Source organism: Grampus griseus (assembly GCF_964374135.1).
Source record: "Grampus griseus genome assembly, chromosome: 7".
NCBI classification, from domain to species: Eukaryota; Metazoa; Chordata; class Mammalia; order Artiodactyla; family Delphinidae; genus Grampus; species Grampus griseus.
In genome coordinates, this window is record NC_139001.1 from 2,820,366 (window position 1) to 2,838,344 (window position 17,979).

Sequence of the window (17,979 nt, forward strand, 5' to 3'; positions counted from 1 at the left end):
ATAGCTCCTCATTAAAGTATTCTCCATCACTCAACTGGAGGGGCTCGATTCCAGCTCTGCTGATCAGACGAAGGGCGGTTTGGCGCCCCAAAGTTGAGGACAAGGCCCTGGGGTGGGCTATGCTCCCCCACCCCAAGTACTGCCCCCCAGTGCCATGGGGGCAAGTGGGGCAGAAAGCAGGTCTTCTAGAACACCACCTTTTCAACTACCCATTTGTCATCAAAATAAGTCCACTTTGACACGTTCAGTTTTTGTTTTGAAAAAGCACTTTCAATCACTGTCTGGATTGAAAATTCAGAAGATTTTCTTAAGGAAAGATTCAAGGATCCCAGAAACCTTCATCCTCATTTTCGCCCAGGCCACCAGCCCACCACGTGTCCTCAGGTGCAGAGAGCAGACACTCAGCAGGCCCCGCTCTGTCTGGGCCCTGGGGCCAACTGAATTCTCCCGTAAGACATGGCTGTGAGGGCTCAGGTCTGGGAGCAAAGTGGATCTGGATCCATAGAAGCTGGAGGGACCAGGGGCTCCTTCCTCAGGACCAGGGATGTCAAGGGTCCCTTGGGTCCCTGATGCCTTCACAGAGGAGCTTGTGGGCTGGTCCTGGAGAGGAAACCCGGGTCCTGAGGGGGTGGGAGGTACCCGAGGCCTCAGCTGCTCGGTGCCAGGCTGGACCCAGAGCTCCCCATCTGGAGCCCTGTGTCCCCTGACAGAGCCTGTGTCAAAGGGGCTGGCCCACGGAGGACCCAGTGGGAGTCCTTCATCATCCCCTTGGCTACAAACTTGGCCTTGTTCAGGATGAGGTGGAAGGAGCAGGGCGGCCGAGCCAGCCCCGCGAGGGGACCCAGTCCAAGTCGGGGGGCTCTGGGCAGGCGCGAGCCACCCGAGTCACCCCAAATGCTGGTCTTCCTCACTCAGGAGGCCGCCTGGGCGCAAACCACCAAAGCGCCCAAGGGCCATCCCCCGAAGTCCCTGCAGGACCCCCGCCCCTGTGGGCCCCCGTCTGGGGACCTTCATTTTGATGAAGAGCCTTTGTTTAGAAGCAAATCTCCCCAAGAAACAGGGGGGGGTCCTGGCTCTCGCTGCTCGCCTCCCTGGGAAGCCCTACTGCCCCCTCTGCCCCCAGCGCCCAAGCGGGTGGGAGGACCCTTCTCCTCCTGCCACGCCCCACCACCTTCCCTCAGAGCCTCTGAGTGCTGCCCTCCTGGGGCTGACACAGAAAAGGCTGGGTCTCCTTTGTCCCCAGAAACAGTCTTTGGAAACAAGGTGCCAACATAAGGCTGGGGGCAGGGAGAGCAGACAGCCCACCCGAGGCAGCCCCATGTGCCCGAGGCCCAGAGAGGGTCGGCTGCCGGCCGTGGTCACACAGCTGTGGGACAGGCAGAAGCAGGCCCCCCAGGGCTGGGCGCTGACCCCACCTCAGGCCCTTTGCTCTGTGCTGCCCGCCCTCTGCAACAGCCTCAGCTTCCTGGGCCTCCGTGTCACCCTCACCTGTGCAGGTCCTCCAAAAGCCACCAGTGGGACACACAGCCAGGAGCGGCCAGTATTCAGAGAGCACGGGAGTTCTCTCAAGGCTCCCCCGGCCCTGGGCTCCTTCCTCTGAGGTCTCAGACACCCCACAGGCAGTAGAGCTGCTTCTCCCATCCATACAGGCTTCCAGAGGCCCAGCCCTTCCCGCGGGTCAGCTCAGAGTTTGGCGTGGTGGCTGCGGAGACCAAGGCTGTGTCCTCTGACGTCCCCTGGTGGCCCGAACCCAGCCCAAGCCCTGGAGGGGACGGCGACACTTTGGTTCACAAGCCACAGTGAAAGGGGGCCGTCCCCCGGGGCGGGAGCTCAGCGGGCCTGCTCCAGGCGCGCCGAGGGGCGGCTTAGGGCTCCTGGGTGGGCCCGAAGGGCTGGGTCCACTTGGAGACATCCAGGAAGACGGCGGAGGCCCCATGGTAGAGCCAGAGGCGGGGCAGGGCGCCGTGGCGGGTCCAGGCGTCGCGCCGCGGGTCGTAGGCCTCCATCTCCACGTGGTAGTCGCCGTCCATGCCCTGCCAGCGGCCGCCCGTCACGTACAGCTCATCCCCCAGCGACACCAGCGCCCCGTTCTCATGCAGGCTGTGCAGGGACTGCACCTGTGGACAGTCCTCGGTCAGCGTCCAGTGGGCGACTGGAGGGTGGTGGTGACGGTGCCCTCGGGGTGGGACGGGGGGACATGCAGAGAGGACGGCCCGCACCCCATCCAGGGTACCAGCACACCTGCTGCCTGGGACCTCACCCCGGCTGCCCCTCCAGGACCCCTCAGACTCTCCCTTCAGTGGAGAGACCCCACTGGTCCCCTCTCCACCCTACGTCTCCCAGGATGATGTTTCCGGCCCCCTCTTTCTCTCTTAGGCCTGAATTTGCTCACATCTGAAGCTGGGGAGTCAAAGCGGGTGGGAGATGTGGAGGGCTGACCCCAGGGCTCCCTCCCAGGGTGAGGGCTGGGCTGCGCTTCTGGTTCTCGGCGGTTCTCTCTCGGAGGGAACAGATGTGGCCTCAGCCCTGACTGGTGCCCCATGGGACCCATCGCTCTGCCCCTGCACCCCTTGCCTCGGCCCGTAGCCTAGGGGTGCCCTGGATGGGGGCTGCGGGGTGAGGGCTAAAGATGTGGGCCCTTCTGGAAGAGCCTGGGAGGGCAGGAAGAGAGAGGTCTTGGGTGGCACCCCCCAGGCCTGGGGAGGACCAAGTGGAGCCCCGCACAGCTGGGACCCAGCCCAGAACCACGCTGTGGGCTGGGACGGGCCCGGCCGACGGGACCCAGGAAGAAAGCGGCAGCCTGGCAGGTCCTCCCTGCACCTGTTCTGCCACTGTAATGGGGGCCTCCGGTCAGCTGAGCGCTGACGCCAGGGGCCAGCTGCGGTCAGCAGGATCACAGAGGCCTTGCTGCTGCCCTGCTGGCCCAGCTAGTGCCGAGGCCACCACGGGCTCCGGGCACTGTCCCTCCCCCTTCTCGGGAAGAAACAGGGGGAAAGGCCAGGGCTCCGTTGCCCCCAAGGGTCCACCCACCGCGCCCTCCCCTGGGCCTGATGGAGGAGGGAGGGAGTAGCGGCAATGGGGGTGGGGTGAACGGGATGCCTAGGAATGGCTGCTCCCCGCCCCCACAGCTCAGGAATCCCCTCCCTGGCTTGACCACCCCCAGGGCCGGGAGACTCACTCCCCCTCGGGCCCGGCCGACACCAAGAAGGAAGCGCTGTCTCTGAGTCCACAGGTCCCTGAGTACTGAGCCCGGTTTTGCCCCCTGAGGAGGACAGGCGCTGTGTGCTGGGGACGGAGCACCCTCCACGACCAGCAGCCTGAGGTTCTCGGCGCGCTCATCCTCAGGGGGGCTCTGGGCTCTCGTGTCTCCATTCACTGTCCCCACCTCCCTCGGTGGCGACACCCCCAGACCCCACCGTCCCCAGGCCTGCTCTCTGCAGGGTCAGGGGTCCAGGTGGGGGTCGCCCTGGGAGGTGAGGCTGGCTCACCTTCTGCCACAGGTTGGCCCCGGGGTCGTACACGTAGACCTTCTTGGTATTGTCCCCCACCAGGTAGAGCGCCCCGTGCAGCGCGGTGCAGCGCGGCGAGGACAAGTACTTGGGGAGGAAGGGCGAGGCGACCACGCTCCACGCGTCTGCGGGGACATGCCCCAGCCCGCGTCACCAGGCGGCCGTGCGGCCAGGGCTCCCGAGGGGGCCCAAAGCCTGGCACAGAGTCTAGAGCCCACACTGGCGCCCACTGTGCCTTGGGGTCCGGGCCACTGCTCGTCCCCAGGAGACCAGTTCCAGGCAGAGGCAGCAGCCAGACAGCTTTCAGTCCCAGGGCTGGGCTTCCCTGTCCCCCGCCCTGGGCACTCTGCCCCCAGCCCCCTATACCTCCAGGCTGGGATGGAGCTGTGGCTCTGAGCCGGTGACCCCCTTTGTCCCCTGCCCCCTTGGTCCCCTGCCTTCCTCGACTGTCCCATCCGCTGCTGATGGGGCCGTGGCGGCCGGCGCCCTGCCCCCCTCGACCTCACCTACCCCTGGGGCCTCCACCCTCCCGCTCACTGAGGTGGGATCCCACCTGTGCCCTGCCCCCGGGTCCCACCTACCCCTCGGCCACACTGGGAGGGACTGGTGGCCCGGCCCCGGCCCCTCCCCGTGCCCCATGCCCCCTCTCCCCGACCTGTGACGGGATTGTAGCACTGCAGAGCCAGGGCGTTGTACTTGCAGGCGCTGGAGCCCACCAGGTAGAGCCTGCCTTGGCAGCCGGCCGCCGAGAAGTTGCTGACGTACTTGAGGGCGGGGCTGACGGGCGTCCAGGTGTCCGTGTAGGGGTCGTAGCTCTCCACCTCTACAGCATCCAGAGCGGTGCCTGCAGGGGCAAGGCGTGGAGGCGTCAGGGCTGCAGGGGGCTAGGATGAGCGAAGGCTCCCAGAGATGCAGGGTCTGGGGCCCTGTAGAGGCCGCAGGGACCACTCCGGGCGCCCCAGGAGGGGAAGGGCACGGCCTTGAGAGGCAGGGGACTTATCCTCATTTTACAGAGAGCGAAGCTGGGGCTCGGAGAGGTGAGGGTGTCTGCCCAAGGCCTCACCTCCAAGCAGTGGCATGAGGGTGGGCACCTGGACCCAGGACCACCCGACTCCAGAGTGGGCAATGGGGCCTCACGGTGAAGCCCAGCCTCTCTGAACATTTCAGAGCCCAGGGCGCTTGGAGAGGTGCCCGCGGGGCCCCCAGGAGGCCACCGCCCCCTGACCCCTCACGTGGTGGGGTCCTTCCGTGGGAGAGAGGAGGTCAGTGGATGGAGCTCTAGGCAGCACCTCCGCTCTGGATGTGACAGTGACATAGACCAGCCGTGGGTGGGAGGGCTTCCTGCTCTCCCTGGAGCCCACCTTGGGCTCTGAGAGCCTGGGGACCCTGAGCTGCCCTGGGCCCTACGCGTGCCCTCTACCCTTGGGTCAGGGATACGGCAGCCACTGAGGGCAAGGGGGCCGGCCAGGACAGGTGGGGCACCTAGGACGGCCTCAGGGCCAGCTTGTCACCTCCAGAGGCCTTGGGAAACTCCCACACGCATCTCATGTCTCAATACTTATCTAACCGTTAGCGTCTCCTTGCAGCAGCTCTGGGGTGTAAGGGGGATAAGGTGGGCCCTGGGCTCAGGCTGAGGGCGTGGCGTGGGCAAAGGTGACAGCAAAAGGAGGCACGGTGGGTCCCCTCACCCCAGGGACGTCACCAAGGAGGTGGCCCCAAGCTGAGGGCTGAGCCCAAGTTTCTGGGATGGGAGTGGTCGTCCCTGCTGGCAGCTCGAGGCCCCAGCTCCTCATGGGTCCCTTTCGGGGACTGACTCGTTGTCCTGTTCTTGCGTCCCTGGAGAGCATTGAATCACCCTGGGGCCGGCTACCAAGGCTCGCGTCTGAGCCTCACCCCAGATGCCCAGGGAGCAGGTGGCCCAGGTGTGGGGGCGAGAGGCTGCCAGGCGGCAGAGGGCGAGGAGGGGCCGGAAGGAGGCAGGAGGCGAGGGGAGGGGCCTCACCGCCAATGGCGTAGATCTCCCCGTTGAGCGCCGCGCTGGCGTGGTTGGTGCGGGCCTTCAGCATGGGCGCCACGGGCCTCCAGGCTGCCTCCCTCAGCGGGAAGCACCAGGCCTGCGTTGTGGACCAGGTGTCCGTCTTGGTGCCCCGAGAGCCCCCTGCCGGGAGAGGCTCTGTCCACTCGGGCGCCCGCCAGCCTGGGCTCTCCAGGGCCCCGCCCCCTTCCCCCCCCCCCCCGGCCAGGCCTCCGTCCTGCTGGACACTGGGCAGGGGGTGGCCGTGGTGGCGCAGTCTCGCCGTGTGACTTGGACACCCCAGAAACAAGCGGAACATGATCAGTGGTTTCAAACCTCCACGAGTGGAAGCTTTCTTCTCAATCAGACCTTACAAGGACCCCCAACTTCTAACACATAAAACAGAAGACTGACCCCGGCACCCTCCATCACACAGCTCCTTCTGGGGAGGCCCCGGCTGTAGGACAGAACACAGAACGGTTCCCTGCACCCTCGTGTGGACTGTAAATGTCCCTGCTTTCACAAGATGGAAAGGTCTGGAAGAGCCTTGACTAAACGGGCAGGTATTCCACTGAGTGCAGGGCGAGGGTTTGTCCTCACGACCATTACGTTCAGGGGTCAGATCTGCTCTGTGGATTAAGCTGCTGGGAGCCTGGCTCAAGGCGGGGAGCGCCCGCCTGCCCACCTGTCACGTAGACGTCGTTGTTCAGCGCCGCCAGAGAGAAGCCCCACTTGTGGTAGTCAGGGAAGTCTGGGAGCGCCATCCACCTCTCTGGCAAGAAGATTGAGGGGTCAGGGTGGCTGGGCTCACTGCGGGGGCCTCTCCTCCCCGCTCTAGGGGTGCAGAAATGTCCCCTCACCGGTGGGGAGGGCCGAGGGGGGGACTCAGCTGAGGGCAGAGGTGGGGGAGGACACCGGTGGGGTGAGGCTCGAGGTGGCCCCGGGTGCTGCGTGTGCACCGTCTCTCCTGGAGACCCCCGGTGCCCCACGCCGCCCTCAGAGCCCGGCACCCAGACTGGACACCTGACTGCACCCAGGGTGTGCCGAGTAGCGGTCCAGGCTCCAGAGGCCAGGTCTCACCCCGGCACTGCAGCAGATCCCACTGACCCCCGACGGCCCTCTTGGGCCTGAGTCAGGTCCCACCTCAGTCAGATGGGGGATGGGTTAAGGGGCCTGCTCACTAACCACAGGGGGGGTTATGACACCAGCCTCATTCGTTCACTCGTTTCTCATCCGTTCATTCATGCTGAGCACCTTCCGCGCCCACGGGCAGCGTGGAGGGGATCAGACTCAGCCATGTAGCGGGCAGAGCGGGTCCAGACCCCAGCTCTTCTGCACCGGCAGTGCGGCCTTGAATAAGCCCCAGCCTCGGCTTCCTCTTCTGTAGAATGGGGCTAATTCCCATCTCTGGGGGCGTGGGGACTACAGGAGACTCGTCTGTCAGACGGCTGCTGTTAAAGGTACAGCGTCCCCAGTGTGAGGGATGGGGTAATGCCCCCGCGCTGGACCTGCCTTCACGAAGCTACACGAGGTAAACTGAAGCAAGAGACGAGAAAGTGCTTTGAAAAAACCAAAATGAGGCAGTAAGTGTGGGAATGGTTAAGTCCTATAATGGACACATTTTGGGTGCTTGTGGGAGGCTGTGGGAGAGACCTGGGCCTCGGGGACGTCCCCGGGAGGACTTTGTTTACTGTTTACGACAGTTTTCAGGACATGTGAAACCCCAGGCTTCGCCGGGTGCCAGCCCGCTGGGCAGGGACTGCGTGTCCCCCTGACTCATGTCTGTGTCACCCCAGGGTGGGGACTGCCCAGCGGTCACCAGACCTTTGCCTGCCAGTGCCCCCCTGCCTCCTCCCCTCGGGGTCTGAGGGACAGCTGCTCCTGGGCTCAGCTCCTGACGTCAGCCCCCAAATCCCTTCTCGTCAGGCCCTGACTTGGGACAGCCGGCCTCGGACTTCCTGGAGCCCGCCAGCCGCTGACGCCATGGGGGTGGTGGCCACCTGCCGAGCGGCCCCAGGACAGCGGCCAGCTCCGCAGTGCTTTCCAAAGAGCTTCCTGGGGCCAGTGTGCCCCCTCCACCGTCCTGCTGCCCCCTCAACCCTGCTTTCTTGTGGTCAGGAGAGGCCCCATCCAGACGGCAGGCCTGGCCCCTCTTCCCATTGGCTCCTTGTTACAAAGGCCATCTCACAGATGAGGAAACCGAGGCTCAAGGAGGTGGAGAGACCCGCTCAAAGGCCAGAATCAGAGCCCCACTGGGCCGACCCAGAGCTCTCACTCCCCAGGCTGCCTGCACCCCCGGCCCTCTGTCCTCCCCCTGGGACCTGGTTCCACTGGGCGCACAGGGCAGGGGTGCCAAGAGGAAGCAGCGGTCAGGCCGCCCTCCCACTCCGGCCAGCGGCCACCTTCCCACGCTGTGCCGTCTGGGCGGTAGGACCCTTTACCCAAGGCCCTGGGGCCCAAAGTTAGGGCTGTGGCTGGAGGGAGAGGGGGCCGCAGCGCCCCCCCACAGTCAGCCCCCCTCCCTTGTGGGGGCCCCGGTTTCCTCTGCAGCCCCCCATCCCGCCCCTGCGCGGCCGGTGGGTGCCCCGCTCTCTGTGCAGCCCGTGTCGCGGTGCGGGGACAGCAGTGCCCGTGCCCTGGGCGCCGGACGGTCACTCACTGGCCTTGGGGTCGTAGAAGGCGAAGTTCCCGGGGCGGGGAGCCAGCTGCTCGGCGTCCTCCTCCTCTTCCTCCAGCGCCCGCCCGCCAACCACCACCAGAACCTCCTCCAGTTCCCGCGGGAGGCCCAGCAGCGCCTGTGGGGCCGGGAGGGCTGGGGTCAGAGGCGCCCAGGCGCCGGCAGGCCGCTAAGGTGGCTTCTGCGGCAGGGGGTGGCCGGGGCGTTTGGGGGCAGCCGTGGGCCCTCCGCGTGGCCCTGTGACAGGGCGGGGCGAGCTGCAGCGCGTGCGTGCCCGGGTGTGCTTGTGTGTGGGTGCGCACTCACACACACACACGTCCACACGCCATGCCGGCGACGGTAAGAAGCGCTCAGGGCCGGGAGAGGCGGGGGCAGCAGGTCCTGGTGTGCCTGCGCGTGAGACCTGCTCGCTTCGAGCGGCCAAGGCCCGTACGTTTCCCCAGCTCCCCACCTAAGCTCCCCGCCCCCCCAGGAGCCCAGCTCCCCGAGCCAGCCTGTGGCAGGTCGCGCTGGGATGGCCCAGCAGGAAATGCTGGGATGTTCCTACCTGGGTGGGTAAGGAGCCACCGCCCAGAGCTCCCAGGATCCCGGGGTCCCACTGCCTCTCAGACCTGCCCTCCCACCACCCGCCGTCACAGGGTGACCACCTAGTGGGCGGGGCTCCTAGCTGGCTCCAGCGCGAGGCCGCCCTCTGTGCCTGGCGGGGCCTGGAGGGGCCTGGCGGGGGAGCGGTTAGTATTTGCCACCACACACCCCGCCACTGGCCTGAGCCACGTCTTTGTCCCCTGACGTGGCTCCTAAGAAGCCCTTCCGAGCAAGGCTGCCTGGCAGCGGACAGACTTCGGCTCCCCTGGCCCGTCGCTTCATTAGGACCTGTCCACCCACTGGGCCCACCTCCAGCACAGATAGGAAATTGCACCCGATAAACGCTGGAGCAGCTTCCTAAGGGGCAGGTGGTGGCCGGCTGCCACGCCTGTCCGTGCTCCTTGCCTGGGCGCGAGCTGTGCCGTCTTCCTGTACTATGGTCCCCCTTGCCAAGCTCCTATCCTTCCTCTAAAGCCCAGCTCAGATGCTGCCTCCTCCGGAGAGCTCTCCGTGACTGCCTGACCCTCTGAGAATGCCCACAGTCCAGCGCTGGCCTTTCTCATGCTGCCTTAGGTGTGTTTCCAGGTTTGTCCCCACCAAGCTGTGGGCTCCTTCAAGACAGGGGTTGGGAATGACCACTTCTGGGGTCCCCCTCCCCTCACGTCCAGGGTATGGCACACCCAGGGGCGCAACCTGTACTTGGGGATGAACTGCGACCCCCTCACAGGTAACCGGCCCAAGGGAGGCAGAGTTGCAAGGTTGGGGACACCCCCATCATACTGTCAGTCCCCATGCCGGTGGGGTCTCTGGAGCACCTCTCCCCGCTCCCCACCCGTCACTTACCCCCTCGTGGCCCTGGGACAGGGCCTCCCGACAGGCCTCCGACTCCCGGATCAGCGGCTCCGTGGCCAGCAGCTGCTGCATGCGGGGCCGGGGCACGGCGTCCAGGTGCACCAGGCCGAGCAGCTCGGGCAGGTGGGTGGCCCGGGCCTGGGGGTCGTGGCGCACCCAGCGCAGCAGGGCCTCCAGCCGGCTCTGCTCCGGCTGCACCTGCAGCAGGTCGCCAGCCAGACAAGTGGCCAGCCGCTCTTGGGACAGCTGCAGAAACTCATCCTCCTGTGCCACGGCCTCAAAGTTCTCCCTCAGGAAGGCCCAGGCCTTGGCAGCCACGCCCAGCAACCCCTGCTGCTCCCCAAACTCACAGATGCCGAGGCAGTTGGTGGCATCCAGCTGCTGCTGCAGGTAGCGGCCGCAGACCTTCTGCACGGCGGGGAAGTGGAGGCGCGCGGCCGTGCGGGTCAGCGCCTCCACGTTGCCCTGGGTGATGGTCAGCCGGCCCGTGTACACGAAGTCCACCAGCTGCGCCACCACGGCCGGCTCCATGTCCCTCAGCTCCACGCGCGCCGAGAAGCTCTCGGCGAAGTCGCCCGCGAACATGGCGTGGAAGTAGGGGCTGCTCAGCGCCAGGAGCCCCCGGTGGCAGGGCAGCTCCCGGCCACCCACCAGCAGCGTGACGTCCGCCAGCTTGGGCTGGAAGCGCAGCTGCCGCAGGCCGTCCAGCATGTCCTGGGCGTGCGAGGGCAGGTGGAAGTCCAGGTCGTCCACGTTCCACACCATGACTGCGCGGCCACCTACTCACGGGCGTCCCCACGGGCTCCTAGGGAGAGGAGCCAGCACGGTCAGCCACGGGGACGGTCTCCTCAGCCCGAGTCACCCATCCACCCGACCGTCGGTCTGAGCATCAACTGTGTGTGAAGTGCTTCGCCCAGCCTCTCACCTAAGCCATCCCCACAGCCCTGCAAGGCAGGCAGTGTCTTTCCCAGGTTACAGTGCGGAGGCTGAGGCTCAGAGCGGGCGGGAGACCTAGTCGTGGTCAAGTGATCAGGGCAGGACAGGCCAGCAAGGGAACCAAGCCTCAGCCCCCCTCCATACCTCCTCCTGGAGCGTGGGGATCCCTGTGGACCCCCAAACCCCCAAGTGGCCTCCTCTGCTCCCAGATCCCACCTTGCTGGGGAGAGCATCAGCATTTGAATAGTTTCTGCCCCATAGGTCCTCACTGGGCATAACCTTGCTGGGTCACCTTGGGTGAGCCACGTCCCTCTCTGATCCCAGCTTCCTCATGTGCTGATTAAGAGGCTGGCGGTGAAAGGGGCCGAGGGGTCACGTCCCCACGGCAGCTTGTGCTGTCACGGTGCCCCCCACGTGCCAGGCCCATCCTAAGCTTTGCACAAATACTCATCACTCAGCCCTCGCGGCCACCCCGAGAGCTGGGTGCTGTTTGAGTCCCTTTGACAAGTGGGGAGACAGAGGCAAAAAAGGCTTAGGTCGCTTGTCCAAGACCACACAGCTCAGACATGGGGAACCAGGCTCGGGGGCCTGGGCCCTGAACCCCCAGGTTACACGTCGCTGGGCGTAGGTTGGTAAAGAAAAGCAGGCAAAGGAGACTTTCTGGGGGGCGGCCGCCGTTCATATTGCCTGATTCAACAGATCCTTTTCTGGGCTTATTTAATGATGTGCCTATTTCTTTATGATCTTCGGGTATTTTTGCCCTAAGAAAACCGCCCCAGAGAAACAAAGGTTCTGCACAGGTGATCTCACCCCGAGTTACCACACAGCAAAAAAGCTGTCTGTCCGCCAGGGGGCAGCTTCGGACCCATCAAAGCGAAGGCCAGTGCAAAATGCTGGGTCAACCAAGAGCCATGAAAGTGACAAAGCCCCATAAGGAGAACCGTGCACCACGGGTGCCCCGGGGCGGGGGTGCCGTTGGTGGGAGTTGAGCAGGGAAGCACCCCAGGAACCCACCTAGGGACCCAAGGACCTGCCTGGGCTCTGCACAGACAGGACTGGTAGGGAGCCCTGGTCCGTGTCCATCCTGCCTGACCCAGCGGTCTCGCTGGCCAGGATGAAGGCGGCCCTTCCCTCCCAGGGGAGCGCAGGAGATCAGTCAGGCGGCCGCCATCCCCAGGCCTCTCATTCCCCTCATTGCTGTGGCCCCGTTCTCCGGGCATTGCAGCCCTGGGGACCAGCGGGCCAGGGTGCCCAGCACCTTCCCGTGGGGCCTCAGGTCGTCTGCTGACACCTGCTGCCCCGCAGTTCCAGCAGGGGGGCGGGCGCTTCCAGAGGGTCTCAGAGCCTCCACCCAGTGCCTGCCAGGCCAGGAGAGAGGAGGGCAGAGTGGGTGGGACACCAAAGGGCCTTAACCCAGCTCTGGCCAGGGGCTGGCTGCTGTGGCCTCGGCTGCAGTCAGAGGTATGGTCCAGCCTCCCCCGGCCCACCCTCGCCCTCTTCCCCAGCCAGGACCTGAGCCCCCACCCCACGCTGAGGGGCCTGGCCTAGCCAGCATGCAGGGTCTCTCCAAAGCACCCAGCGCTGTGATCTCCAAGCCCACTGAGCTGTCCCACTAGAACCCACCCTCCCCTCTGGTGCCAGCCCTGGTCCTCACCTTGCCTTCCCATCTGCCCCCCAGACCCTACCTCTCAGTCAGCACCTGGACCTTGTCTCAGAACTCAGCCTGGAGAGCAGGACTGCCCAGCGGCCAAGGGGTATGGAGGGCCTGCTGGGATATGACTGAGCTGGGCTGGGCTGGGCGGGGCGGCCACGTGGGGACCGAAGGGTATTTTTAGCCTCTGTCAGTGTGGGGAGGGAGGAGGGAGGGAGGGTGGCCAGTGGGGGAAGGAGAGAGGTGACAGCTCTTCCCTGGCTGTCCTCCCTGAAAGCCCACACTGGCCTGGAGCCTCCTGTGACCCCCCTGAGACAGGACAGGTGGCAGGAGGCACCGCGGGGCAGGGGCGAGTCTGGGCTCACCCCCTCCCAGTGGTGTTCGGCTGACGGCGGGGGGTGGGCACGGCTCCCCCCACTTCTGTTTCTTCATCTGCAAGAGGGTCCCCCTCAGGTGAAGCCTGTGCTGGGGACTCAGGAGCCACACGGAGCCCCCAGTGCAGGGCCTGGGTGTCCTGAGCACCCAGCAGGTACCAGCTTCCCTGTGGTTATTGACAGGTGCCCACATGGCCTCTTATTCTCCGTCAAGCGGGGAAAAGTTATCATCATGAAGAAATCTGGGTTGCTCAGCAAAGACTTCCGAAACCTGGGGTCCCTGGTGGCGAGGAGTCTCGGTGGTAAAGGAGGGGCCAAGAGAGGTGCCTGCCAGGCTGGTAACAGGGTCGTGGGATCCCAAGCATCTGTCCCCTTGTATTGTGGCCTTGGCCTCCCTGCCCTGCTGTCTTCATTAGTCGTGAGCATCAAAGATGGCTAAGAAATGGGATCATCTACAAATACAGCAGCGGCGGCTCACAGCCTCCCCGGAGTGGGGAGTCCCTGCCGTCTGGGTCTCGCTGGGGCTCTGGAGCCGCAGGCCCTGACTGAGTCTGGGCTTGAGCCCAAGGAGCTGCGAGGGTGTCTCTCATGCCAGCGGTCAGAGGAAAGCTTCCCGGCCCAGGGCCTGCAGCCTGGTGAGGCCAGGTGGGGCCTCTACCTGTCAGCCCCTCCTTCCTGTCCCCGCGTGGGCCTTACCGATGCAACCACTTTCTAGGCGTGTTGCAACGTGGGAGAGTCAGGTAGGGCCGAGGCTGACAGGCCTCCTGACACCCACTAGGGACTGGCCTGATGCTCTTATGGTGCAGAGAGGCCCGGGGGTCCCAGGGTGACAGTCTCACTCCTGGCAAGATTTGGTAATTTCCCAAGGGTATCTGGGTGTCATGACACCTCGCGTCCGAGACAGAGGGCTCTGCTTCCTGCTGGGGCGCTGGTTGTGAGCTGGGCACCACAGTCTCTGCTCTTATGACATGAGGACCCCGTCGTTACACACATACTGCAGTGATTGCCTAGTTGATTATACGTTCACAAGATTCTTCCATACTTTGCTCACTCACAGGTTTCCTGAATCCGTGCTTCCCTCCCCAGCCCAGCCCAGCCCAGCCCAGTCATATCCCAGTTCAGGCCAGTCCAGTCATAGCCCAGCCCAGCCCAAGGCCCTGCCCCCTGCCCCCAGAGAGTCCCAGGACTTTCCCCGTAGCCTCGGGCATCAGCCTCATGCCCAGGGGCCTCATGGATGTCTCCACCTCTCATTGTGTCCAGGGCCATCCTGGGGAAGGCGCTGGAGGGGGAACAGAGTTATTGGTCTCGCCTCCCAGCCCCACTGTGTTTGCAGGCAGAACGCGGAGGGTTAAGGCATTCCCGGCTCAGGCTGGAGGAAATGAGGACAGGGGATTCTGATGACAGGCCACTTCACAGGCAGCCGCCTCCCCTCGTGTGCCAAGAAAGGAGGCCCTTCGGGGACCCAACGCCTCGGATGACAGGTCAGTTTGGGAAACTCGAAACCAGGGACTCAACATATCCTCATCATCAGATTGCTACCGAGTGGCGCAGTTTTTAAAAATACGCTGCTTGTTTGTTTTTATGATTATAAAAATAACACATGTTCATTGTGGGAAATTTAGAAAACACAGGAAAGTACAAAGAAGAAAACTGGTAGAAGGAAATCCCCATGAACACACTGGCGTTAGAATGACAGCAGTGTGTGTCCTGTGTTATCACAATATTCTATCGTGAGCATTTCTGATGTGATTAGTCTTTGAAAATATGATTTTGGGGACTTCCCTGGAGGTCCAGTGGTTAAGATTTCGCCTTCCAAGGCAGTGGGTGTGGGTTCGATCCCTGGTCGGGGACCTAAGATCCCACATGCCTCGTGGCCAAAAAAACAAAACAAAAACCAAAACATAGAAGAGAAGCGATATCGTAACAAATTCAATAAAGACTTTAAAAAATGGTCCACATCAAAAAAAAATAAAAAGAAAATACGATTTTTAATTTCATCATAAAGGGAACATATCACACTTTAAGAAGGTGGAAGTGACACCCAGTCGCTCCTATTAAGGGACGTGTGAGTTGTGTGTCGTTTTGGACTATGATAACTAGTGCAGTGTCGCCTCTGTGTTTACTCCCCCAGAACAGATTTGGAGAGTGAGATCCCCAAGGTTTACATCGACGTGTGGACAAGAGGGTCATCACCTTGGGTGACGGAGGCCCTTTCTCCACCAGGAGGTAAAACTGTCCCCTACACTTGGCCCAGTGCCTTCACGCCGTGAGGTCCTGCTCAACCAGACCCGTCCACCCCCTGGGTCATACATTTTTTCCCCCAAATAGTTACCAACATTCTCTGTACTGTTATTAATAATTCCTTCTTTCCCCCACGGATTTGCTGCAGTGCCTTTATCTCAAGGGCAAAGTTTTCTGTGTGAAATATCTCAGCTTTCTCTCTTCTGGTCTGTTGATCTGAGTGACCATATTCTGGGGTCAGAACCACCTTGTTTGATGGACTATTGCTTTGTAATTATGATGTCGTCATATTTGAAATGTAAGTCCCTTCGTTACTCTTCTATTTAAAATCTTCTAGTCTGTTGTATTAGTTAGCTATTACTGCATAACAAATGACCCCAAAGTCTAGTGTCTTAAAACAATGAACATTTATTATCTCACACAGTTTCATGGTTCTGGGACCACTTTAGTGGGTGGTTCTGCCTCAGGATCTGTCCTTAGATGGCTCCAAGGGGCTGGCCGGACTGCAGTTGTCTGAAGGCTGGCCTTGGGTGGGGGCCCACACGGACCTCCCCACAGGGCTGCTCCGAACATGGTGGCCAGCTTCCCCCAGAGATAGGACAGCAACAAAGATGGGAGCCTTTCATAACCTACTTGGAGGTGCTGTCTGTGGCTTCTGCCATATTCTGAGGTACAATGTGGGAGGGACTCCAGCAGACGTGCTTCCAGGAGGTGGGCTTACTGGAGGCCTTCTTGGAGGCTGGCCTCCACAGCTCGCTTTGTTCATGGTTTGCTTCAAAAGAACTTTAGAGTCATTCAAAAAGAGTTTGACTTTGCCTAAATCTATGCATTGATATGTGAACAGCTTACACTATTCCCATATTTTTCCCACACAGCTTTTTCTTCATACTTGTCCTGCACATGTTTATGAGCCGGGGAGAGAGACGGGGTTCCCTTTCTCCAGTATTTTCCCAACTCTTCTGGAAGCCCCTGTTTTTGCACCTTGCTTTGTGTCTGGTCACCTCACAGCCTCCGGATCCCTAGGTAGTGGCTCCGGGGTCCTCAGTGAGCTTTTGACAACTGGATGGCAGGATTATAGGGACCAAACAGGCCTCACAGCGGCACGTGCGGCCTTGCCGGGGCCAGCCCTCGCCTACGGCAGGGGACACCTGCTTCCCACAGGAGAGTTGCTAGTGGGCCAGGGGTTCCCAGGTCGCTGGGCATCAGGATCACCTGGAATATCTTTAAAAAGAAACCCAGCTTTATCAGCCCAGGCAAAGGGACTCAGAAGCCCCGGGGCTGCTCCCAGGACACCGTGTTTTTATAAGAAGGACCCCCAGGAAGCAGAGTGTCCGCAGAAAGGCATTTGGGGAGTCCCCCGTGACCGCCAAGCAGAGAAGTCCTCTCCTCCCTTCCAGGCCTCAAGCTTGGGTCTGAGCCCCCCGCCTCAACCCCTGCCTGCCACTCACCTTGAGCCCAGGTCCTCATGGACCCCAGGGTACTGTGGGCTGCTCCCAGCTGGCCTTGGTCCAGTCTCTTAGCTGGGAAAGTGAGGGCATGGAGGGACTTGCCCAAGGCCATAGTGAGTAGGCAGGGACGCCTTAAGGTGGGCGTGCTGGCCCCCCGCTCAGTGCTGTCCTGAGCGCCCTGGCCAGCAGGCGACCTCTGGGACAGCGCTCTGTGTCTGCCGCCCACCCCGCTCCGGGCCTCCTCTGAACAACAGTGTCCTGCAGGAGGCCCACAGGGAGAGAGACATCGGAGCGCCCAGCACCTTCTGACCCCCGGCCCCCGGGCTCCCCCCACCCCCCTTGGACCTGCACCCCGCCAACCTGGGCAGCGGAAGCGCCCTGTGGACCAGCCCTTGTCCAGCTCCAAGGGTTGAGTTTTGGGTCTAAGCGCCAGGGCATCATGACGGCAACAGCATATGGGATGCTCCCAGCTGCCTAGGGTTGGTGCCCTGCTCATTAGAACCTGCTCCTTAAAATACTGACACAGGCTGGTGTCCCTGTCACCCCAGGACAGAGACCCCCTCATACGGGACCTCAGTCCACCCTCGCCAGGACGCTGGGAATGGGCGGTCAGTGCCATACCCCCATTTCACAGATGAGGAGGTAGAGGCTCTGTGGGGCTAAGGATGCTGCCTCTGTTTCGGCCGAGCTGAGCTGAGGACTGGGTCTTGGTGCCCACCAGGTGGGGCCCTCGCTCTCTATGGGCACAGGTAGGAAGGCCGGCCAGGAATGGATCTTTATTTAGCAAACTCACGTCAGGTGTCCACCCTGCAGGAGGGTCTGGAGTGGAGCCATTGCCAGCGCTGCCCCCGAGCCCGGCCCTGGCAGCTCCGACTTTATATTTTCCTGATCATCCCTCCCTGTGACAGCCTCAAGTCAGCTGGCTGGGAGGACCCTCTGTTCCATCCCACATCTTGTCTGAGCCGTCCAAGCTCTGCAGGCACGTAGGAACACCACAAGAGACCCCTATCCCAACGGGTCTGTCTGCAGGGAGGCGGCGGCCCGTAGGAGATTCCTGAAACCTCTCCCCAGCACACTGCCTGCTGGGGCCACGGCACGGCTGCAAGACACCTGTCCCCTAAAGCCCCTTGGTGTCCCTCCCTGACCCGGAGAATTCGGGAGTCTGGTCTCTTGCCCGTCGAATCCCGTTCTCTACGACCCCCAGCTCCTCTGCCACTTCACAGGTGGGGAAAGGGGACAGAAGAGGGGAAGGGGCATGGCCCAAGGTCACCAGAAGGAACCAAGGCGGGACCCGAGGAGGGCAGACGGAGGCTCAGGACGCGACCAGAGCCACGGGCACCAGAAGCACTGAGAGGAGGGACACCCAGGCGACTCTGGAAGGAGGACCAAGGGGAAACCCGGGCTGGAATCACAGGTGCCTGAAGGAAGACCAGGCAGAAGGGCGCGGGCCGAGATGGCAAGTCATCCAACTTCGGGGCCGACTGGGGGACTGACTTTCGGGCCAGCGGTGAGAAGGGCTCTGAAGCTGATTCCCGCCAGGGGGCAGACCTGGAGGGTGGCAACTAGCACGCTGAGGATCCGCCGGCCTGCCCTCAAGGCTCACCTGGCCACCAGGTGGGCGAAAGGAAAAGAGGAGAGGACCAAAACCACACCGGAAGCCCCGTTGGTAGGAAGGCAGGCTGCCAGCCCATC

At 62.8% G+C, this 17,979-nt stretch overlaps 1 protein-coding gene across 5 annotated transcripts; it reads right to left on the reverse strand.

The window, feature by feature from the left end:
* Positions 1 to 285: 285 nt before the first annotated feature.
* Positions 286 to 12,346, reverse strand: KLHL30 (kelch like family member 30). Of its 5 annotated transcripts, none has more exons than XR_014296981.1 (9): positions 12,259 to 12,346; positions 9,629 to 10,442; positions 8,183 to 8,318; positions 6,209 to 6,295; positions 5,512 to 5,667; positions 4,165 to 4,353; positions 3,489 to 3,634; positions 1,489 to 2,117; positions 286 to 600 (listed from the first exon to the last, which is right to left on the reverse strand). XR_014296981.1 is itself a non-coding variant. In XM_082658113.1 (8 exons), the coding sequence occupies exons 2-8, from the start codon at positions 10,400 to 10,402 to the stop codon at positions 1,866 to 1,868; spliced, it is 1,740 nt and encodes a 579-aa protein (XP_082514239.1). In that variant the 5' UTR covers positions 10,403 to 10,442; positions 12,259 to 12,346; the 3' UTR covers positions 286 to 1,865. The 5 variants fall into 5 exon arrangements, 3 of the variants coding, with proteins under 3 accessions (XP_082514239.1, XP_082514240.1, XP_082514241.1); XR_014296982.1 differs by having other exon boundaries at positions 286 to 620; XM_082658113.1 differs by having other exon boundaries at positions 286 to 2,117.
* Positions 12,347 to 17,979: the final 5,633 nt, after the last annotated feature.

Excerpts from the sequence above, each read along its gene's own strand:
- KLHL30 (XM_082658113.1), bottom strand. The coding sequence starts at position 10,402 with ATGGTGTGGAACGTGGACGACCTGGACTTCCACCTGCCCTCGCACGCC. Across the intron at positions 3,635-4,164 it reads GTGCTACAATCCCGTCACAG|ACGCGTGGAGCGTGGTCGCC; the intron begins GTCGGGGAGAGG and ends ATGTCCCCGCAG. Across the intron at positions 2,118-3,488 it reads GGGCCAACCTGTGGCAGAAG|GTGCAGTCCCTGCACAGCCT; the intron begins GTGAGCCAGCCT and ends GACTGTCCACAG.